Here is a 24,518-nt window from a genome sequence, read left to right on the forward strand (position 1 = left end):
CTGGTTCTTGTTATTCCATAGTTCTTTGTGTGGTTTCTGTCCAAATCCTTCATCATAATTTCCTTTGGACTTGAACAGTTGCTTGTAGTGTGGTGTGCAGTACATTCGTCCATGGAGAGAGGCGTAGTTGCCAAGACTGTGAAACCGAATAAACAAAACTAAAGGTTAAAATACTACAAATTGAGACAATAAGAATGCTGTCTGATCTGTGAAATCCCCTCACCTTAGTTTGCCTTTGCAATGTTCACAGCGAAAGCAGCTTTTATGGAAGTTTTGATTGTCTGCAATCAGCGATTCCATGGGGTATACCCTCTTCCGACACACCCTGCACAGTTCGGACTCTGGAATTCGAATTTTCTGGAATACAAAGGAGAAAACAGTTCATTATACAGGTCTGTGATTTTCTTTAAATTTTCTAGGAAATTCCCTGGAAATAAAAAAAACTGCCAGTTTGAATCCAGATATTCATCACTTGACCCTCCAGTTTCTCTTGGAGGTTACTAACCTGAAACTTAGTAGACGCTGATTAACAGACTTTTAAAAGGTAGACTATGTAACTTTTGCTAAACAGCACCTACTATAGGACAACATCAAATTAAATAAATATCTGTGTGCTTCAACACGCTGTAAGCTCACTCACTGATCAGGTTAGTTACACAGAACCCTCTTTAAACTATTATTAGCTGCTGGTCATAAACTAGCTAACATCTTTTTCATTAGTAAAACTAAGTTATTTATTCGCACCAAAAACTACATAGTCTCAGTCTCAGGCATAAATTAGTACAGTTTTTACTAATTAATGTAAATCATCGTAAATGATAATATATTTATTACATTTAAAATAGGTAGAGACATTTAAAATCAGTTTCTTTGAATTGAGCAATTTCTATGTGTATCTATAATTACTACATAGAGGTATATGAAGCTCAAACTAAGACAGAAAAAGAGGGAAGTCTGGGTGTGTACAACTAAAATCAATATCTAAACCACAAATAAGGAGGTTTGCAGATTAAAATCAATGGGAATTTTCTTGCTTTTTAGTGTGGATGATCTCAAAGCTCCTATAATTGATTAAAACTTATTAAGCTCTTTGCAGCTATTTTACTACTAGAGAAGTGTTAAAAAATTAGGAAAAGACGATTGTTTAGAAGGTGAGACAGCACTAAAGCAATGCAATTGCTGTGTATAAACACAGTGTGGATCATTCTAGATGTTAGAAATATACTATACTGTAATTAGTAACAGTAATTAAAACTGGACTTTACTATGAAAATTGTCTTAAAAGATTTTGAATGTTTTTCATAATTACAGGAAAAGCTGTGTATGTAACTACATCAGTGTTTTAAAAACATTTTTACTTTGGAATTCACCTAATGAACACAAAATAAAAGGTGAAACCCCAAATCTTTGAAAGGGGTTTTTTTCTTGCCGGTGACAATTCAAGCAATTCTCTGTCATCTCCCACTGAAAACAGCTCTGCACACTCAGTGGCAAGGCGAAAGAAATATTAGTTCAATATGTTAGTATCATTGCCAGCTTCACACATCAGAGGCATGAATAAACAGGACAAAGTGTAACCTGTGAATATTAAAAGGTGTGAAACTGCCAGCACCTAAACTGCAAGCTGCTCCAAGAGGGAACAGTTTAAATAAAAGAGGAAATAAAGAGACGTAAATAACAGCATCATACCAACGTTAATGTTTGTTTCTTTCCACACAATGCAGGCGATGCCTTCAAGTTCTCACACGGAAAGCATGTTAAACACACCGTCACACCGGGTTTAGTATCCTCATGCTGCACAACTTGGTTTACCGGTCACGACAGTCTCCTGCTGTTGTGTTACAATCTGAGAAGTCATCTGCTCGGTGACACTTAAACCAAGGTTCTGGAAAACTCCTTGGCTCTGGGCCCATGACTGCTGGAAGTTTCTCAGCAGCTCCTCGGTGGAGGCCTCAAAGGGCACAGAAACTGTTGGAACTCTGCCTCTCACCACGTCGGCGTAGGATGGAGGGTTACCGCGGGTCACAGAGCCTCCAGAATGCACCTCACTCCTTGTCTCCCTTGTCATGTTTCCAAAGTCATCAATGCTGCAGAATTGCTCAGTGAATGATGTCATGTCAGAGTGACCCACCGGCTCGGAAAAGGCAGATTCAGATTCTCTTCTTTCTATTTGTTCTCTTAGCTCTCGGGCTGCCTGAGAACTATGCTCTCCTGTCTCAAATACATCCTTAATAGCTTTAACATTTAATATGGGGATTTCCTCAGTCTTTGGGGTGTGTGGGTCAGGATCAGCATCCTCTGTATCACTCCCCAGCCTCTCTGCAATGACAATAGGCTCTTTCCTGATGTAGACTTTCGGTTTTGGAGATTCAAATCTGTTTACCAGCTTAGACAGGTCTACTCTGGGGAGATCCTCTTTCAGGAGATCAATAGTCACAGCCTCTGTGCCTTCCTCTGAATCAGGTCCCAAACGTTCAGGGATATCAATGGGATCTTTTCGAATGTACGCCCTGTTCACCTCAGCCCTTTGTGCCTCCTCAAAGAAAGACTTTTTGTCCTTAACTGTCATCATGGAGTCCACCATTTCTGTAACATCCAGCACTCCCTCCTCACTTCTCTGGATGGGAGTTCTTCGGTCACCGAATGGGGATTGCTCCCTTTCAACTATAAAAGACTCAGTGACCGACACAGGAGGTGGAGGGGTCATGCCGCGAGAGAGCCTCGAGGTGGTATCCCTCAGCTTCATCAGTTTCTCTGAGCGGCTCAGGGTGGGAGATGGTGTTGCCCTGCTGAAAGTAGATGTGGGCGTGTAAGATTTGCGAGGAGGAGGCGGAGGCGTCCCAACAGATCTGTAGGGCGGAGGAGAAGAAGGCACCCTGAGGGGCGAGTCTACCCTCCTGGATTCAATACTAATAAAAATAGGTGATGGAGTGCGGATACTTGCTAGCGGGGAGGATACTCTCTGATCAACCACCTCAGCTTTGGTCTCCTGAAGCGACCTTGTCTCTTCAACCACCTTCTTTTCGGTCTTGGACGAGCCAATACAGATTTTCGATATATTTGCAGTTGCTCCACTTAAAACACTCACGTCAGGTTTTGGCAACACTGTCGGTGGTGCTGGTGGTTCTTTTTCTTGCTTTGTCACAGCTGTCAAGTTTTCCATCAGAATATTGAGCCTGGCTTGAACAATATTTCTCACATAGACCATCATCTCTTTCAGCTTTTTCTTACTTTGCTGTTTAGCAATTTCACTTAAGTTATTTTTCTCAACCGAGCCCATCACCCAGTCAGGGAGTTCACTTATAATCATCCTGACAGCATTGGAGTCTATTTTGCTTGGCATCCCCTCAAGCTCTTTTATTTGAGAGTGCAGCTTCTGCACCACATTACATTTCTCTAAATCTGTGATTTCTTCTGAAGGAGCCTCCTCTTTAGGGGTAATTTTCCCTGTCTCTTTGACCAGCAAGTCCGAAGACTCACCTTTCAGCTTCGCTGCCTTAATCTGCATTTTATTTGTCTCTGCTGCCTGATGCTTTGTTTGCTGTTTTTGTTGTACCACACTCTCAGTCACCACCACCTCCTCGCGTCTTTGAGTGTTCTCTGTCGTCATGCTCTGTTGGCTATAGGAGACAGAAACATGCCCTTGTCCTTGATGAGTTGCTGCAGATGTTATCTTAACCGCTTTGGGCAATGAAACAGTAACGGATGGGGACAGCTTTGCTTCGGTCTCATTGTGCACCTGCTTTGCCTTCTTCGTGTGAACCTCGACTCCAACTTCCTTTACAGGTGGGCTCACCTGACTTTTCTTCTCCTTTACTTTCATTTCTGTTTTCATCTCTATTCTTTCTGATGTCAGCTGGTTGCTTACTTGATTCTCTTTTGTTTCACTTTTCTTTGTCACATTACTTTTCTCTTGCTGTAAATGCATTTCACTTTTCAATTCGCCCTTTTTTCCCAAACTGTCACATTTCTCTTCTTTCTTTTCTGTCGGCATCTTAAAGGTTTTCACCTTAAAACTTGGAGTTACCTTTGTTATTTTAGTAGGTTGAGATAGACTCGTTTTTCCCTCCTGCATCAGAGGCACATTAATATTCTTTACATCTTCAGCTTTCAATGTGACCGCAGCCTGGCTTTGAAGATTTACATTTTCCTGGACAGCACTCTGCGTGGCAGCAATAGACCTGGTGCTGGATTTTTTAATAAACTGCTGCTGCTCCACGATGGAAGAAGTGACCACATTCGAGCATGACTGGACTTTGATATTTGATGCCTCATGATGAGACTGAGAAACAGAAACAGCCTGATTCTCAGCAGCACTTTGACTCTTTTTAACAATATCAGTTAAGGCAAGTATTTTTTCTGAAGCATGCTCGCTGGCAACATGCTTTTTATCTAAGGACACATTTGAAGATCTAGGAGTTGATTTCTTATTTACCACTGAGATCAAGGGCTTGCTCAAAGGAATTTGGGAAGGGGTTTTCTTAGCAGCTGAGTCTTGTGCAGATATTTCTTCTTTGGAAATTGCCTTAACTTCTTCAATCTTCGCTTTTATCGTTTCTGTGACCACGTCTTTCTCAGTGCTCTGTGCTGCAGAAAGTTCAGCTCCAGCACCAGGGGAGGGTATATTAATTGGTGGAGAGGTGGGAGTTGTGACTGTGCTCCTCTCTGTTTCCTCTGTCCTTTGCTGACGATACCTTTCCTCTGCAAGCATGAGAGGGGTTTTGAATTTGCGGGCGTATGGCCTAGTTTTGGGGGCTGGAGTGGGATCAGGGGATGGAGGCAGTTTGATGGGAGGGACAAACACTTTCTTATGAGGCTGTGGGCTTTCTTTTTGCATTGGCTTTGCTACTGGGATGCTTGAGTTTTTTGTTGCTGATGTTGCTGTTGATTCAGACAGAATCTGTTTGCTTGTTTCAAACTTTTTTGCTTCTTGAACTTTCAACTCTTCCTTATGGTCTCTTGACACTGATGTTTCTTGATCAGAAGGGAGGTGAGGTGGAGGTGGAGGTGGGGGTGGCGAAGGAACTGGTTGCTTTTTCTGCCATTTTGGTTTAACTTGTATGGGCTGCTTTTGTGTTTCTGGCTGCTTGGGGACTTTGAATAAAGGCTTCCCAATAGGCTTTCCCAGCTTTGCAGGAGGAAGCTGCGGCATTGCATTAAGCTCTTGCTGTGAGGGAGGTGGAGGCAGAAAATCTTGAGCACCCACAGAAGGTGGAGGTGGAGGAGGCGGAGGAGGAGGGAAAAATTCAGGCTCAGACTTTATGCATTCCAGAGGAGGTGGAGGTGGTGGAGGTGGCGGGGGGAGATCACTGTCTTGCCTCATGATAGAGGAATGGGATGAGGGGGATGCTGGGCACTCCAACACCGGTGATGGTGGAGGAGGGAGGGAGAGCTCCGACTCTGAGGGTGGAGGTGGTGAAGAGGGAGGAGGAGGGAAGTGAATCTCTGGTTTCTTTTTGATCACTCCTTTCCCTCTCATGTCAAGCTTTCGGTGATCACTTTTCATATTTTTGACGTTCTGCTTTTGTGTGAGAACCTTATTTTCTGTTTGCTTTTGAGATGTCGACATCTGCTCTGATACGGTTACATTTTGCGTATGCACGACGGTTTTCTCTGTCACTGTAGTCTGGACCTGTTTGATTGGCTTTGTTTCACATATTTTCTTGTTTGAAATGCTTGTCTGTGACGTGTTCTGCAGCTCTTTCATCACATTCACATCAGTTGCTTTAGTCTCTGTTTGATCATTATTACTCATTTGTTTATTCTTTATCATAATAGGCTTAGGGGCTTGTATTTTCTGTGGGAGAAGTGCTTTGTGTTTCTGTTCCTTTACGCTCTTCTGTTGAGAGGCCCCAGTAGTATTGTCTGTTTTGGCTACAGTAACAGAGTGGTCCTCCTGGGTTATTACCTGTGTTTTCACTGATTTGCTTTCGTTGTGCCTCTGTGTGTGCTTCTGTGACTCAACGTTCTGAGAAAGGTTTTTCACAGCAGGGGCTGGATTGACTGCTGCACTCTCACTCTTAGCTCCATGTAAGCATTCATGCTCTGCTTGCTTTGCAGTTGATGGATTTTTCACGGGGACTTTAGTTTTCTTGGAAGGATACATACGTTTTGGATTTGAGTACTGTTTTCTTTGCATTAGACACTTGATTGCCCCTTGAACATCCCCTTTTACGACCTCTTCTTTTTCCATCTGTGTTGTCTCCTGTCCTTCATAAAGAGACTTAATGGATGTTTTAACGTCTCCTTCAGTGCTTCCCCTTCGCTGGATTCTTGGTGATGTTGTCGGCTCTAGCAAGAGCTGGATAGTTGCTTTAACATCCCCTTGTTTGCTCACTTGATGCTGGTACATCTTTTTCTCACTTGACGCCTCATGTAAATTTTGCATGGCGGTGTAGATGTCTCCTTTGATGATCTCTTCTTTTTCCATCTCTTTTACAGCTTGCTTTGCCTCCTCCAGGGACTTTAAGGTCCCTTTTATATCACCAGGAACTAAATCTTCAACAGTTGCTTCAGTTTTGGTGGTTGCAGATTTCTCCAGTGACTCAAGAGCACCCCTGATGTCTCCCCTGATGATTTCCGGCTTTTCCACTTCTTTGGTTTGATATTGGGCCTTCTCCAGAGACCTCATAGTAGTGGGTATGTTTCCCTTCACCACCTCTTCTTTCTCTATTATCACTTTCTGATTAATAGCTTGGGTCAGGGAATCCAGGGCTGCACTAAGGTCACCTTTGACAATGTCCGTTTTTTCAAGGTTTCTGTAGGTAACATTAGGTTCTGTCATAAAGACTTTAACAATATTGTCTACATCACCAGGAACAATATCGTCCTGCGCCACTGTGCGACCAATCTGCTGGTGATTCTTTCGCAGCAAGATTTTAGTCTCTTCGATGTCGCCGCCTATGATGTGCTCCTTTTCCACCTTTTCCTCAGTTTCATCAGATTCATTCTGAAGCTGTCTCAGGTAATCCAAGGCTCCAGACTCAATGCACGTGGAGTAAAAACTGACATTACCCCTTTCTGTGTCTCCAATCTTTATCTTTTTAGAATCTTCTCCGTTTGAGTTGGAGAGAAGACGATGAAGAGTTCTGTTAACATTTCCTTGAACGATATCTTCTTTCTCCATGCTAGGCCGCTCCCCCTTATTTAAGAGGGAATAGATAGTCATCCTCACGTCTCCCTTCTCATCCTCTTGAATCAGAATGCCACGTTTGGAGGAACCCTCGCTCTTGAGCAGATTGTTTATGGCCTCTTGAATGTCACCGCGGATAATTTCCTCTTTCTCAACATTGATTCCCTTTTCCTGGTTGAATAGCTGCTTCACCGTGGTATTGATGTCCCCTCTCTCTTCCTTGTCAATAGTTATCCCCCTTTCAGTGGTTTCCCTGCAGTTCAGGAGGTTCATCATTATGTTGCTCAGATCCCCTCTGATAATCTCTTCTTTTTGGATTTGTGGAGCCTCCTGGTTCATGAGTTTATACTTTGCCATGCGGACATCACCGATTTCATCTGCCTCAATAAGGATTCCTTGTGAGTCCACCATTTTTTGACTGTAAAGCTCATGAAGTGTCTCTTTGATACTTTTACCTATTATTTCTGTCTTTTCCATGCTGCTTTCATTGAAGTCATGGAATGGAGTGGTTTCAAACAGCCATGTTGTTGTCTTCACATCGCCCTGTGGGATATCCTCCTTTGTAACAACAACCTCTGTCCCATCTGTCTCTTTGATACTGTCAAGGGGGTGCCTCTCAAACAGCCACACAGACTGTTTGACATCGCCTTTCATTACTTCCTCTTTCGTCACTCTCTCCATGCCATCATACTCTGAGCCTTCGCCACGAATTTTATCAATTGTAGAGGTTTCAAACATCCACGTGGCAGATCTGACATCTCCTTTTTGGATTTCACTCACGCTAACGGTTCTGATGTACTTTTGAGCCATCTCATCATTCTCAAATCGCAACTTGTTAATCTTTACATCACCGCCTTGGATATCTGCAACTGTTTTTGTCCTGACTTTTATTTCCTCTGTTATTTCGTCCAAAGGTTGTGTTTCAAACCTCCATCTGGCGGAGCTGACGTCTCCTTTGTTGACACCTTCTTCTGTAACAGCTTTAATAACATAGACCTCCTCTGAATCTCTAATTGAATCCAGCGGCTTTGTCTCAAACAGCCATCGGGCCCCTACCACATCTCCTCTCATGATTTCTTCTTTGGTAACTGTAGTTACTTCATGATAATGGCCCTCCTTGTCACGGATGGCATACAGTGGCTGAGTTTCAAACATCATGGTGTAATTTTTCACATCCACCTTCTCCATTTCATCTGTAAAGGTACTAGTGAGTTTTGAAATATCAGTTTCAGTGGACTCCTCTTTAATTTCATCCAGAGAGTATGTTTCAAAAATAAAACGCCTTTTGTCAACGTCACCCCCCTGAACGTCAGTGACGGTACGACTTTCCTTTACCTCTGTAGTGTTATCATGGATGGCATCTATTGGCTGGTTCTCAAACATCCAGGTGCAGTTGACCACATTTCCCTTCTGAATGTCCTCAGCCTGCTCTGTCTTCAGCCTCTGCATCCTTTCCTCAGATGTCGAGCTCATTGTGTCAGAGGAGCAGTTTTCAAAGATATACTTCATCCTGGAAACGTCACCTGACTGGACGTTGATTTCTGTGACCCTCCTGAATGAACCGCTGTCCTTGTCTGTGATATTTTCAAGATTCTCCGTTTCAAAGAGGAAGCGTGCCAGTCGCACATCTTTTCCTTGGATGTCCTCTTGTTTGACAGTGCAGGTTTTCAGAATTGTGTCAGACTCTGTATGATCACGTATGTTATCGAGTGTCTGGGTCTCAAAAAGCCAAGTACAGGTTTTGACATCACCTTTTTGCACTTCTTCGACATTAGCCTCATTTTTTTCCTCCTTTTCATATAGAACATCCATCGGCTGAGTCTCAAATAGCCACCTACAAGTCTTTACATCTCCTTTTTCTATTTCAATACCCTGCTTTGCTTTCCATTCTTCTTCGTCACAGTTACTGAAGAATTTAATGGCATCGAGCGCTTGAGTTTCAAACAACCACTTAGCCGTTTTGACGTCCCCAGACTCAATCTCCTGTTTAGATATCCCTTTAATGATCTGAAACTTATTGATACTTTCATCAAATTCATCAATAGGACGTGTTTCAAACATCCATCTACAGCTGCGCACATCTCCCTTCACAATCTCCTCACGCCTCACGGTCTTCACCTCATGGTAATGGCCAGAGCTGTCTTGCATAGCATACATAGGGGTAGATTCAAAAAGAACTCTGTTGGATTTGACTGATCCACTTGTTACACCTTCAACTTGAATTTTCTGTGCTCCGTCACACTTACTTAAATCCATACTTTCAAACCTTTCTTTGAAATTCGTCACATCTCCTTTGTCAAGAGCTTCGATGTTCACTGTCTTTGTAATCTCCTTCTTCTCCTCTCTTATATTTTCCAGTGGTTGGCTTTCAAACACCCATTTCTGATGCCTTACATCACCCTTTTCTTCTTCAGATGCAACCATTTTCTGAAGTTTTCCAACTTCAAGCAGTTCTTTTAGATTTTCCATAGGTACTGTTTCAAACAGATGTTTGGTTGATTGAACATCACCTCCTACAATCTCCTCTGTGGGTAGAGGCCGGGCATTGGCGTTGTCTTTAAGGGTATCCATAGGCTGAGTCTCAAACACCAGACAGTGCTTCTGAACATCAGCTCCGATGATTTCCTCCTTTTGCGTTCTGGAAGTCTCCCATTCTTCATCCTTAATGGTGTCAAGAGTCTTTGTCTCAAAAAGCCATCTTCCTTTGTTCACTTCGCCTTGAACGTTGTCCTCCATGGAAATACCACATATCAGCTTTACCTTTGCAGGGTCTTTGTTGATTATATCCAGGGGCTGTGTTTCAAACATCCAGCGTGATGTCTTCACATCACCTTTCTCAGTCTCTTCCCTGCGGATGGTGGTGATCTCAAGCATCTCCCCTGAATCCCCTCTAATAACACACATGGGCTGGGTCTCAAACATGCGAGTGGTTGTCTTCACATCCCCTTTGATCTCTTCCAGCTCAGACTTCAGGCTCAGGAAGTGGCTCTCCTCTATGGTTTCTGTTTTACCTAGAGAATCTAGATGCTGGGTCTCAAAGAGATACCTGGCTGTCTTGACATCTCCACCTGTGATGTCTTTGGTAATAACATCTGTCTCCTGCTCATCTTCTTGGTAGATCTTATTTAGACAGTCAAGTGGCTGCGTCTCAAAAAGCCAAGTAGCAGTGCGAACATCTCCACGGGCAAGATCGGTCGATTTTTGTAACTGCTCAGTTGGATCAGGACTCTCAGACCTCAGAGCATCCATTGGCTGAGTCTCAAACATCCAAGCTGTGTATCTGACATCTTTTCCAGCAATGATTTCTTGCTGGGCGATATTTCTCACCTCGTTTTCATCTGGGGTGTCATCTTTGATTGTATCGAGTGGCTTGTTTTCAAACATCCAGCGCATGGACTGCACTTCGCCTTTAAGGATCTCATCCCATTCTATGTACTCTCTGTCAGGGCTTGAACACTTACTGGAGCCGTTGCCATCATTTTCAAACATGTAGCATGCTTGCTGGACATCACTCACCATTTCGCTTTCCAAGTCCTTTTTTTCTGCTTCAGTGAGCTGACTCAAAAAGTCTTCTTCAAGGTTCTTGCGGACCTCCGGGTGTATGTGCTTATAGAGGCGCTTTAGTTCAGCCACGCTCTTGTGTTTCAAGTATTGTTCTTTACTAACCGTGTGTTTTTGTTGGGATGCTGCCTCCTGATTTTGAGAAGAGACGCTGTATTCTGACGTTTCCTGTGATACCTGCAGAAGATTTGAAGGTGGGGGAGGGAAATGGTCTGTCGACTCATACGCCACTGATGAGGCAGACACCACTGATGATTCATTGGCAGTCTTTACAGTAGATGAGGTTTCATAGCTCGTTGTAGCTGAAACTTTAGAGGACTGATTTACTGATGGCCACTGAAACTGGTTGAAATCCACATCAACCTTCATAAGTTATTTTATTTGAGGAAAGAAAGACATTGTGCTGAAGTTAGAAAATCAGGATATTATTTAAAGTAAAGCACAGAAAAAGAAAAGAGTTTTAAAGTACAGATTAACTCAAGAAATGAATAGCAACCTAAAACACAAATTATTATGAGTGTTTTTTTCTATGACATTTGCAGTTTAATTCATTTCCCCCCCAAAAAAAATTTGAAGCAAAAGCCTCAAATAATGAACCTAATTTGGATGAAAATGCACAAATTCAGACACATCCTGAATCTGACAAACATTTCCAGTTGTGCATGTTCCTAATTACTGTCTTGATTGAAATATTTATTGAAGCTCACTTTAAGTCCAGCCAGTAATATGAGTTCTTGTTTCAGTCTGGCTTTTCTGTCTAACACTGTGAAAAAATAATTTCAGATTTTGGCTGTGTAATGACATGAGGTCTTTTATCCATTCCAATTTATTCTCCATCAACTCATGGCATGCGCAATTTCCTTTTGATGATTTCATGATGTGGCCTCATCTTTATACTGATACCTCATAAAAAACCCAAGCCATCATCTATTTAGATAAACAGACAGCATCATTACCTTAATTTCCTTGGCTGGTGCAGCTTCCTCAATCGTTTTTTCATACTGCTGCTTCAAAGCCTGAGTGGAAACCTTTGGTAGGTCCTCTCCTCCAATGAGCATAACTGAATTAGACACAAGAAGAAGGCTGCCTCATTAAGTCATTCGCAGTGAGGGAGCTCAGGGGGATTGGAAAGAGAAATAAATCATTTCATTAAAAACCTGAGTAGTTTTCATTTTCTGAAACCATGCAGCGGTGATTGCCCAATTTCCACTTTCCAATATTTTACCTTCCTGACTCTGCCCTGATTAGATTTGCTGCTATGCACTGAATAGAAAATCATCTGCACTCCAACTCATTTTCATAGCTCATCTCTTATTCAGCCATAGTGGGAATAATCATTAATATACAGGACACAAGCAGAGCTGTGCTAAAACGTGCAAATTACAACATAAAAGGCATGAGCAGAATGACCTGTTTCATTGTAATGGTTCCCGTAACTGTCGGCCACATTGTTCTGGTGGACTCTCTGATCATGGATCACCTGTGAAAAGATGGTGGCAAATTATTATCATACTGGCAGCTGTAGCCTACAACTGGTTTCAACCAGTGAAGAGGATAATTGTCCATATAGGGCACATATAGAGCAACAGAAAGTTGTGAAATAACCACAGACTGTGCAGATTAGCAGCCCGTCGGGTAAAATGCTGGTGACAAATGATAAGTGTAACAGCCACTACCTCTTGTTGATTGTGAAAGTGGGCTGTAGTGGGGACAACCTCTCTGGCACTGCTTCTCACTGTCACCTCTGAGGAGCTTGACACCTCCTGTCAAACACAGAATAGTGGTGGACACAGTGAATTCCTCTTCCCATACTGGCAAAACATGCCCCCGTTCCAGAGCACACACACAACCTGCAAATGGTCACACTCATAACACTGAGACAGACACACACGAGCCATGGCTTGTTTGACTGCTTTATGACTGTGAGCTTGGAGAAACAGCAGTACACTAAGTCATTTTATACTGTGAAAAGACTAAATAAAATCCCTCTGTGCCAAACAAATGTTTTTTCATTACTACTCTGCCCACCTAAGGAACTACTAAGTTAAAATTCTACTAAAGGAGGATTTCAGTGTTGGTGAGAAACAGCAATAGATTATATAAACTGTACTAAACTACATCAGCCATTTCCTCCAGTGAGATTCATGCAATTTGAAGGAGATGAAAGAGAAATGTGATATTTAAGCTTGTATCTTTGCTGCTAACATGAAAGATACATAAAGGGCGGGAGTATTCTCTACCTCTGAAAGCACTTATGTCAGCACGATAATATCTTTCCTGATGTATAACCAGTTTTAAAAACAGAACTCGGATATTACACCTGTGAAAGTGGTTTTCTGTTGCATCGCAGAAGCAATAATTCGATCCGACATTTCCCCTCATGAACCTCAATGTAAAATTTAGCATTCAGCAAGGTCCGTGTGCACTCGATGAATCCTATCCACTTCTCGCCTGAATGAGCAGATGGAGAGAATGCATGGAGTGGAGGAAGAATTGACCTTGCTCCACTGAGATCCAGCCTGGCCTGCTAACTCATCCTGGCATCTCCCGCATGCACCAGGATGACAGTGGAGGATGGACAAGCAAAATTCAAGGTGCCCTCTTTGATTTGACCTAAGAGAGCACTTCAGCACTCTGTCTTCCAAGTTCTGTCGACGTGAAAAATGTCCCTTTCACCTGTCATCCTCACTCTCTCTAACAATTTATTGTCTAGGGTAGCGTTGTGTACCCATAATGTGATGATATTATCACACATCCACTCCAGCCTCACTCATTTCCATACTCTGATCTGAAAGCTAATGTATGCCCAGTGCACGAAATACTGCTAGTTCTCCTTCTAAATATTTCTCCTTCTCGCATAGCTGTATGTAGCTCTGTAGCTAATTCAAAAAATAGTATATTATGTGTATAACACACAGTCATCTCCCCCTGTTTTAAGCCAATAAAATGAAAAACAAATGTTTTTACTTTATTCTTCCATATTGAACTGGTCCAGCAGCAGGGGCAGTCCAGAGGGGGGTCAGGGGTGGCACTAACCCTCCGCAAAAATCTGTCTATTTCGTAAATGGTCATTATTTACCTTGTTCCATATCGTAATGCATTGAGTAAATTGTGCCAGTTGTTTATCACTTGTACTGAGCTTATAGTCATTATTAATAATAATTTCTTACATTTTTAAAAAATGTTTTCCAAATGTCCCAACCTTCACTGTTGTTCTTCACATGCATTTATCTACTTGCAGCATACTGTCATTGTAGAATTGTTTAACTTAATTTAGATTTTAGCATTCATTTCATAATTTCCATCATAATAACCATAATTTCATTCTCACCTGCACAGTCCTCTGTTGGAAATGAACCTGGGTGACGCTGGATTGGGAGGACGAGGAGGTGAACTCCCGGTTCTCAAACTGTCTCTTCACACTGGCCAGGCCCCCAGGCAGCGAACAAGCCTCTGACTCATCCATCATCTATGAACAGAATACAAATAACATAAATCACACCTGAACATTCATCGGTGTTGCATATTATAGATTAAACGCGCTGCAAGTATACAGTTTATGTGGGGTTTAAAAGAATGAATTTGACCTTGGCTGTCCAGTTTCTGCTCTCATTGTTTGTGAATATGTTAAATATTCACTTATGCTAATACAAATGTGAAAGCAAAGGCATTATGCTAATGCTTCTGCAACATTGGCAATATTGGTTTTCCTGTAAAGGTGGCATGAATGCTGTGATATTAAAATGAAAAATAATGGAGATTCATTCAGGATCCTGTATGTAGGATGTACAGTATATAGCCGTAAGCAAAATAATGTCCTGTAGACAACATGATGAAGACAAAATTTACATATTTGTTGTACATATAACTAAAAAAGGAACAAAAAGCTAAATTAATGCAACTGAGCCATTTGTTATGTTTATTCCTGGCAGAAATGTTCAAAATAGCAAAGATGGCAGGCGCCCAATTTTAATGGATTTACTTTTGCCATATCTGTCCTGGAGCAGAGAGCGAAACATCAGTGGAAAAAAAGAAAAAGTGTCTCACAGATTATTGAGTTTAATAGAACAAAAAGCTTTTCAATACTTTTTTATCAAGCTACAGAATGAATTATTCCTTTAAACGTGGAATTACAAAAGCCTGGTTTCTTTACAAAGAAAGGGGAGAGAGAAGACTTCATCAGTATGAGGGATGCAGTCCTCACCCTATGACATCTGGGCAAGAATGCTCACTGACTATTTGATACACTAATCTCCTTTTGGGACTGTCAATTACTTTCCCAATAAAACATTTATATGCAGGCTTCTGCACATATACTGCAGCTTCTGGGAGACTGCAATATATTCTGCTGTGTGTGCTACTGTATTTGTGTGTGGGAGTAAATGTTGACCACACGCCTGCCACCTTTCCTTTTCAATGCAAATGAGGGGTACAGTGCAATTTGCAAGTTATCACAGAGGAGTTTCGGTCACATTTTGTGCCAAGGCACCATGTCGTCAGTATTTTACTGCTTCAAGGTCCAGTGGCTCTGTTGATATGGTATTGAATTTCATTTGTACATTATACAATCTTTCCTCTCTGTCACACTAAATTGTTTTGAATTATGTGAATATTTACAATGGATGCAGAAGCAATTAAGTCTACCTTGTTTCTTATTTTGTAAATTACACAGTTTCACTCATATAATTGCCAGTTTCTTTTAGCGAGGACTACAAATTGCAAGTTTTACAAGATAACACCCATATACAGTACATAGCTTAGCTAACTTTTTATTTAGGGTAAGAAACAATACTATATATTTTGTAGAGATGTTTAGAGGTAGTTGAATGTGTTTTATTTATTTGTTTTTATTATTAAGCTAACTATCTACTGGTTTTCCCTTTAAGTTGACGGTATATGAACAAAACTGGCATCAATTTTCATGTAATTCTTATAAATAAGACCTTTGTAGAATTTTCTAAAATGTAAAACTATTCTAAAACCTGCAGTTTTGATTAAATATGGATTTAACTGATAATCAGCATGTTTGTTGATCTTTCTGCCAACCTTAACTGTCAGCTCAACAATCTATAAGCTATGATTTGTGTATTACCCGTTGACGCTGTGTGGAAAATTGAGTGTGTTTTTATGGCTGCAGCAAATTACAGTAGCATTCAAGGCTGTTGGATGATGGACTGGACAGACTGAATGTCTGAGTGACATCTTGTCAGTAGTGTTTGGACACTCAGACAACAGCTGCAGTTGTAGGGAGGAAAAACAAGATTCCCATGCAGGCTCCGTCTGGCAACTAGCCTCCCCCCCCTTTTGTACGCAGCACTCCTCCTCACCCCCCCGACGCTCACATGTACACACAAACATCCTCATTCAGCTGTCAGCAGTCACCACTGGAGGCTTGACGGTAGGCATCAACTGAAGCTGGGGAGGTTGCAGAGTGACGAGCACGAGCACCATTCACTGAGTCCTGTTTGAAGCTGCTGTGTGTGAGAATGTGTTTCTGATTGTTATTAATCAACTATCAGTGAAAGAATATAGGAGATGCATTCAGTGGCTGTTCTTTTAAGGGTAATTATGCACTGCAGCCATTTAGAAAATAAAGCAACAAGCCACTTGAGGCAGTGCTTTGCTGTAATATTAGCAGTTAGCTAGAAAAGCACTCTTTTTTATGTTAATAACACCTCTCATCTGGGCTGAAAAGGCTTGTTGCTATGCAAACACGTGACCAGCCAACAGTTACAGTTAATGTACTCTGGAAAGCACCACTCACACTGGGAAAATCAAGCTGTGCATACTAGGGGAGACGAAGTCATTTCTACTTTATTCTCCTTTAATGTTTATCTTAATGAATTTGTAATTCGATTGCGATAATTGTGCATTAGTATTTTTGTAAATCACCTCTGCTGTATGATTAATGTAAAGCACAGCCTCCTGTGAGTTACTGCTGCGCTCCCTCGTCGTGTTCAAAGGCAGGTCGCGCTAATGCTTTCATGATTAAATCAGACGTTCCAACAATATCTCACTTACAAGAGTGGAGCTACGAGAACAGAAGCACTGTTGCAGTTTCAAGGTCTCTGTTCTATTTAAAACCTTCGTCGGCAGGCTGGCAGGTGGGTGGCCCGATTGCTCAGGTGCCTCAGTTAGACTGATGATGTCACATGCCTAAACAGCACCCAAAGCGCCACTCCATTATTTATGTGTGTTTTTTTTTAAGTGTCTGACTCAACATGATGCTATGAACCAGCGTCTTCCGTCCTGTTGTATAATTCAGCTCTGTTGTGTACCACTTCAAAAGGCCTCGCTGGAAAATCACATAGGCAAAACCGAAAGCTGCTTCACGTTGTTGTTCTGCGCTTTCTGTGACCATGGAAACTTGTACTGTGCACTTTTGGTGAGTGTGTCGGGATTTACAACAGGTTATATTAGTTCTGCTAATATATGTTAGCCCTGCAAAACACAGGCCCGCTCCCAGGAGAGAGACCTGAAATCCACCAGGAGACCTGAAATCCCTCAGGAGCTGAGTAGAGCGGAGAGTGGAGGGATGGAGGGGAGCGAAAGAACACTGATAAGTTTTCCCAGTCCTTCAGTCTCTCTCTAATGAAACGGACTAATCATTGGCACTGATCAGGAACCAGACAAGGATGCGGTTGAATGAACTCTGTTCCAACTCACTTGTAACTGGAAGATTTCTAGCTGGTGAGGGCATACAAACGAATCCCCCTGAGCAGCTGCCATCTGACTTTAGCCCTCCATCGCCAAATAACTGCTTAAACACAGTTACACACTGACTATTCACTGTATTTCACATTCCTATATCATTATCATCAGTATATAATTTTCTATTTTGTATTTTTGTACCATATTTTTGATTTATTCTGGTCTTGTTTTGGCTTTTGATGTCATTTCTACTTCTACCTTATCGTTAACTCTCTGCTGACATGTAAATTACAAGCTCAAATAATGGGAAATGTTGGAACACCGGTGTGTATTCATGCTACAAAATGTTTATTGTCAGCTCAACAGAAAAATCTGTGCTTGAATAAGATTTTGACCTGATTATTTCAGTAAAAAATAATGAATGGCTTACCCAAGAAGTATTTATTACTACCCAGCCTCAAGGACACAGCACTGGACTGGAGCTGCTATGAGCCACTGAGGTCAGGAAAAGACTTATTTATGCAGGGCACGGAGGTGAAGGTGTGAAAAATAGCAGGTTGTTGCATAGCTGCGCTTTAATCTAGAATTCAGTTTTTCTCTCTCGCTCATTCTTCCTTCGTGCCGCAGCCTCTCTACCTCGGTTTGTGGTGGATTCCTCTGCCGTTTTAAACTCCTCTTTCACTCCACAACCAGCACCATTAATATCTTTATGCCCGTAAGCGTTGATTACGAGGAAAAAGCAGACGTTTTCCAGTTGCTAGGACTTTATTTTGGAAACTGATCTGACTTACTGTAATAGCCCTCGGCTGACTAACTGTTCGCACTGTTGAATTTCTGGGTTTATGAAGCACAAACAGTCTCCTCGAAGCCACAGAGGCTTTTTTTTTTTTTTAATAACTAATGACTAATCTGAATATTCAAATATTTTATAAATGAAATGAGAAAAAATGTGTGAACGCCTTCCTGTGTGCTGCCTGTGTGGGTTCATCTGAATTTGCAGTAAGTTCTAATTTCTTCCTCCGTAGATGCAGTAAAAATACTCCTTCATTACTCACTACTGACACAGTGATTGATGCTTTTATGAGCTTTTGCTCCACCTCTCTATGTGTTTGTGTGTAGCTCTCTCTGCCTGTGTGTTTTGCTGGTGTATATTCTAAAAAATATGGTTAATAATATAATCAAGTCGAATGTTAAAGGGCAACTTCACCAGTTTTCATGTTGCTATAGTTCCTATAGAGGTAGAGTACATAATACACACTGTATTTATGAAATTTATGGTACACTCTCCCGCCCCTCTACCATCCCTATCTAAAAACTCGTTTGTCTTTACTCATTTAATAATAGTAGAAAGATTGGACATATCTTGTACTTAAGTAAAAGTACCAGTACAAAAATAATAACAATATTAATTAGAATTGTAATATAACTTGAGGTGGTTGCTCCAGCAGTAGTATAGTCCGGTAGTTTCCAGCTATGATAGTGGTTTTTAACAATAGCAGTGTCTATACTGTATTTTACATCAATTTGATCCAATTTTATGTTGTAAAATGTTTCAAAAACAAGAACATTTGGATAGAAGAACAAGTGACCCCAAACTTTAAAACAGTAGTACTGCACATAATAGAGTCACTGTCGTTAACTCCTTTTACAAATACAGTAAAAAACATCCAAATATTGTTACCTACTAACACTACAGGTGGTGCTACTGTCAACTGTCATAACACAAAATCCTTTTAAAATTCGCACTACCTTGAAAACTGAATGAAAATATTATTTAAAATATTATTTTTCAACCTGTTCAGCCAGAAGCGTCTAATATGATTAAGAAATACCTTTAGAATTTGAGTCGGTGTTGTCAAATGATGCCTAGATGATTTTGTTAGATTTTGTTGTTTTACTGTTTTGTATTTCTAATAGGAATCTGCACACGACTTGATGCGAATGACGCACAAAGACTGAAATAACTGCTCACATATGGAACATTTAAATTAGACAGTTACTCGAGCCTTTTCCAGCGAAAAACGTGGGCCTGTGTAGATAAATATGTCATTTGAAACTTTTCTTGCTCTTTTGTTTTGAAGATGCTTGCTTTGGAAAATAGTTGTGTTTTTACATCTTATGTGGGATGTAGCAGCAGTAAAAGCTCGGCTTTTTTACTAAATACAGAATTTAAATACAACCAGCTTAGAAGCATAGTGGGAAAACATTTTTTGTTGGTAAATAGTATTATTTTGAAAGGGATCCTAAGCAATAAAAGTAAAAAACACTGGTTTAATCTTTAAGTTTGTCATACATTGTTAATTTGAAATCCTAAATGTTTACCATAGTATTTAATGGAAATGCAAGTACCTCAGATTTGTTTTTTAGTACAGCATGTGTAGGTTTGATTGATTGATTTGATTGTAGTGTTTAGAAATGACCGATGTGTCGTAGTGAGGCAGCAGTCGTATATGACGCGACTGCTGGATGATTCCTCCTGACTCCCATTCACACTCTAGAGGTTTGGTATTTCCCATCCAGTTCTGAGTCTTATGACACATTGACAAATAATCCCACCAGAGCTTTGTGGCTCCAATCCCCCCCCCCACCACCACCACCCCTTTTCTGTTCAGCAAAACATCCTGGAGGATGCAGGACAGCTGATTTATACCTAGGGCAAAATTAAATGACAGAAATGTGGTCATAAGCAATTTCCCATCACACACTGTCAGTGCCTGCATGTCCTCGCAGCCGCCTCCTGTTACATCCTTGGGGAAGTATTGTCTTACCGCAGCAGAGGAGGAGCTGCTGGTTTCTTTCTTGGACACGGCAGCCTGATACATCGCCAGCCGCTCCTTCACAGACACGGGCTCGGCCTCCTGGTCCTCGACACTCAGGGCCCTCTCTTCAGGTTGTCCCGACTTGGCTCTACCTGCGCCGCCTGCAGCTACACACACAAACACAAAGATACTCACTGTTAGATGTGAGTTAAAAATCCCATCTCAAGTTTGATCAAGATATCTACATAGTCATAGACGCTGAACATATTCTACCAAGAATGGGCCAGAGGCAAACGTTCTGTAACAAATGTTGACATGATACCAAGCATAGTAGAAGTACATAGTACTCATCGATCACAAAGTACTACTTTATGATTCTTCATATTGCTCAGCACATCCCTGCGGATAGCCAATTAGAGAAGACCATTGATTTTACATTTGACTTTTCTGTGCTACAAAGCATCATTAGCCAACAGTGAAGGCGCTGCTGAGGCTCAGCATACACCCACACTGGACCTTTTAGCTCTTGGCATGTTCTCTCTCTCCTGGCAACAACACCGTGGGATGAAAGAAACCCTAAATAGAAATTATTCCCTCTCATTATGTGCTCACACTGTGACCTTATGACATTTTGAAATTCTCCTCCTTGTGTTGTGTCACAATAGGTGCTAACACATTTTCTCCATGTGCATGTGTACTAGTGGAACTTTGGCTCATGTTACAGATCAATATGAGTTCTGAGCCATGTGTATTAGAAAAGTTTTGCAGCAGGTGATTCCTAAATGTAGTTGGTTCTAATGAGGGTCCCATTGGTGCTGTAGTAGTACAGAGATTAAAAACTGTGTTTACTGGTACACTACATACAATTCTTGCTTGGCTTTGCAGTACAAGCGATCTTAATGCTTCTCTCCACCCACTAACAGTATATCTTAACTATAATGACTTGATAAAGCCTGGCCTTGGTATCCATGTCATTAAAATGAAGACATCAAAAACCCACAGATTTGACCCTATGAGGTTGACCACATTTCCCACCAGCATTAAAATTTATATTTTGCAGAAACATTCCAACGCTATCGAAGCAGCCTGTTGTGTTGAGTAAGTTTCACATTGGGAATGCATTATAACAAATCAACACCAATCACCAGTAGAGTCTAGAAACAGGAGGAGCAGTTATTTTTTTGGAACGTATGTTAACATAAATTTACAAAAACATATCTTAATGAGTGTAGTTTTTGTCAAAGGTTGACTCAGACTAACTGCCCAACAGCATAGAGATATTTCTTGAGTTCTTTTGAGTGAGACTCAAACTTCTTTATTATTTATTTTATATATTGTTAATTGTGATTGAGGATTTCAAGATTTACATATTGTATATCAGTGCTTAAATTAAATTAAATTAAATTAAATTAAATTAAATTAAATTAAATTAAATTAAATTAAATTAAATTAAATTAAATTAGGGTTACCTAATTGGAGAAAATTAAATTAGAGTGAATAAGAGCATTTGGCAAATTTAAAATGCTTTGTTATAGAAGCAAATAAAATCATAGTCCACTTTGACACCAAATTGAAGCTGTAGTTGAATAAATCTTATACATCAATCTTTCCAGTTTATAACTATGTAGAAAACTGTCTTGAGTGTTGTCCTGTAGCTACAGTATATTTCAGCTTATTGCTGTACTGAACTATCCACTTCTATTTAACCTTCACCGAGTACAAACTGACCCACAAAAGCCGTCAGCTAGCAGTTGACCAACTAGCCCAATAGCTACACCACTAAACCTCCAGAACCATTTCCAGAAGATGCTCGAATCAATTCTGCTGCACCACGCGCTGGTTTGACACGCTCCATGTGACAAAGGCATGATCCTCTCATCTCGCTACTTTTAGCTTTCTGCTACGTCTGGCATGTTAGTGAAACAAATAACCCGTCAGGAAGAGACACAGGCTGCAGAGACAGCAGCATCTGAAAATAAACAGGGTTTTAACCTGCTACATCCTATAAATATGGGTCAGAAATCCAACACCTGAGGCTGTAGCGTGACCTTATACCAGTTCGATGACAGAAACACAAGGATAATGCCCTCATTTATCACCAGAGATAAATGTTCACGTCACCGTCTGGAGCTGCCGCAGACGCAGAGACGTGAGGGTTTTAATGCCTGAGAGCTGTGACAACAGCACTTGGGATTCTGAGAAGGTTATGCTGTATGCAAAGCTGCCATAGCATTGAGGTGAGGTAACCAAGCTGCAGGGGAGGAGGCTTACTGGAGGAAGAAAATATACCCAGCCTTTTAATAAACCAGCTCTGTCTGCAGCGTCATGTTCCTCTGTAACATGGAGATTTATAGAGTGGAAGTGTGCGGAGGGGCGCATACGTGCGAGGGAGAAATAAAAGAAGTAATTTTTAAAAGTTTGAAAGTGATTTGGCCACGTACCTATGCTTTAATGGCTTAAACAAATGTTTAATTTAATGTTAAGACGCCCCAGTACAAGGGCAGAGTGCCAAAAAAAGCATCACACTTCTAACCTACCACTACCACACTATTAATTTCCTCTTCTCGGAGAATTAGCTTCTTCCTCGCCTCAGTCTGTCACAGCAGATGCACAAGTCATGGCACCTGGAGGGGGGTCATGGAAGTGGAAGAGACTGGGAAAGTTAACAGGAGAGGCCATGCTGTTCCCAATATGCGTGACTCAGTGGCTATATTGAGCCCAGCCCAGGGCAATCGACCTCCCTGCCGCTGCCTGCACTAAAGTAATCAGAGGTGGGGTGCGGCACCACTGGTTAGGTAGAAGTGAGGAGGTGAAGGGCAGCATGGGTTATTAGGGACAACGGAGGAGAGTGTGTCCCGCAAAGACAGAAAAAGAACAAGAGAGTAATTTCAGAATTTAAGGGGGCAAGAGGAGTTGTAGCTTAACGCAAACCCAAGGCCCATAGATCTGTGTCAAGCAGAGGCCGTCGCCTAATCACACAGCAGTCTGACCTCTCCTCACAACAGAAGCCTTAAGCAACCCAATTTTCTGTTCAGTACTCACTGACCGAAGCCTCTGGCTGCTGAGGTTTGACAGGAGAGCAAAGACGAGCTACACTAATTGAAATGTCAGCCATGGAGGGCGATTTCTTCCTTACCGACGAAAGCAAAACAGGCACAATAATTGAGCTGTCAAATCTATCAAAATAACTTCTTTACATGGAGGGCGGATTGCCCTGGAGTGCTTCCTTATGCTAGTCTAAGCACTTTGTCTCCAATTTGCTATGCTTTCAGAATATTCCGGATCAGATCGCTGTTGGTCATGTTTGGTGGGAGGAAACAGGAAGGAGCCATGCATGTTTTATGACAATGCACGAATCCTAGTAGAATAATGGAAGAGTACTGTACTATCACGCTGTTCTTTAAACCAGCTCCTCCACTTTATCTTATTTCTCAATTCACACCAAAGGCGTCTCATGTCCGTGCAGCCTGGGCACATCAAGCCAATTCATTATCAGCTAAAATGTCATCCACCATTTCCAATCTGTCTCCTTCCAGTTGTGTTTCTGTGGGAAATCACTTTAAAAGAGCCGTGCTGACAGTGGGGCTTATGTTGATACAACAGCCGGCCTTCAAATGCTGATAGTCCACATACATATCTTACCTTTTGAAACTGCGTAGATCACTTTTTATGCCAAACAATAGAATCCAACAGATTAGTATAGGGCCTTGGAAGTCCAGATAAACAAATGGGCTCAGTCGCACAGCGTTAACCCAACACAGAAAGCTAATCCCAGGCAGAGAAAGGCAGTGAGGCTTGGAGACCAGCTCCAGCAGTGTGCTCCACCGCTCAGTGAGGCCAAGGCATCCAGCAACAGCTGATTTTATTTTAGAAGTCCCCCTTCGTAAAAAATAGGAAAGACTTGGGGGAGAGGGTAGGTGGATGTGTGTTGGCTTTTTTTAGCTTCAAGTATTGAGGTATCCAACATGCCCCTAACCTTATGTCACAGTAGTCTTATGGAGACAGACGTCCCACACTGCGAGCTGGGAAACAGACACTTGGTACATCCTTCATTTATGCAGCAGAGAGCAGTGAGACATTTGGCATTTGGAATCTGTGCTTGTTATCATGGTAAATATCATGACATTTTATGACTCTGTACAAACAGTGAAGACAGATCTCATTTCTGCTTCAGAGACAACATACACACAAATACATAGTTCAGACAAACACTTGGAAAGTGTTCATTCTAGATGATATTTCAAAAAAAAAAAAAAAGCCCAAAAATGCACACATTAATGTCATTAATCTAAAGGATAATATTAGTGACTGAGTTGAGTGAGTGAGATTAAAAGATCGACATCGCATACGCTCGCTAGTATCCCAAATATGAATATGAAATATATTGGGTAATATGGATTTCCATATCTAACAGA

At 41.4% G+C, this 24,518-nt stretch overlaps 1 protein-coding gene across 4 annotated transcripts in view; it reads right to left on the reverse strand.

Moving 5' to 3' along the window:
- xirp2a (xin actin binding repeat containing 2a) overlaps positions 1-24,518 on the reverse strand; it is a 44,026-nt gene continuing 19,508 nt past the window's right edge. For 3 of the 4 annotated variants that reach the window (XM_026362483.1, XM_026362482.1, XM_026362484.1), the window contains exons 3-10: positions 20,113-20,270; positions 14,025-14,162; positions 12,370-12,456; positions 12,104-12,173; positions 11,650-11,753; positions 1,813-11,056; positions 224-357; positions 1-136 (exon numbers count right to left, since the gene is read on the reverse strand). In XM_026362483.1, the coding sequence (XP_026218268.1) occupies positions 263-357; positions 1,813-11,056; positions 11,650-11,753; positions 12,104-12,173; positions 12,370-12,456; positions 14,025-14,162; positions 20,113-20,270 (9,896 nt within the window). In that variant the 3' untranslated portion in view covers positions 1-136; positions 224-262. Of the gene's footprint in view, positions 137-223; positions 358-1,812; positions 11,057-11,649; positions 11,754-12,103; positions 12,174-12,369; positions 12,457-14,024; positions 14,163-20,112; positions 20,271-23,745; positions 23,918-24,518 lie in introns of those variants that run through there. The other variant, XM_026362485.1, reaches the window with a different exon arrangement.

Source organism: Anabas testudineus, chromosome 2, assembly GCF_900324465.2.
Source record: "Anabas testudineus chromosome 2, fAnaTes1.2, whole genome shotgun sequence".
NCBI classification, from domain to species: Eukaryota; Metazoa; Chordata; class Actinopteri; order Anabantiformes; family Anabantidae; genus Anabas; species Anabas testudineus.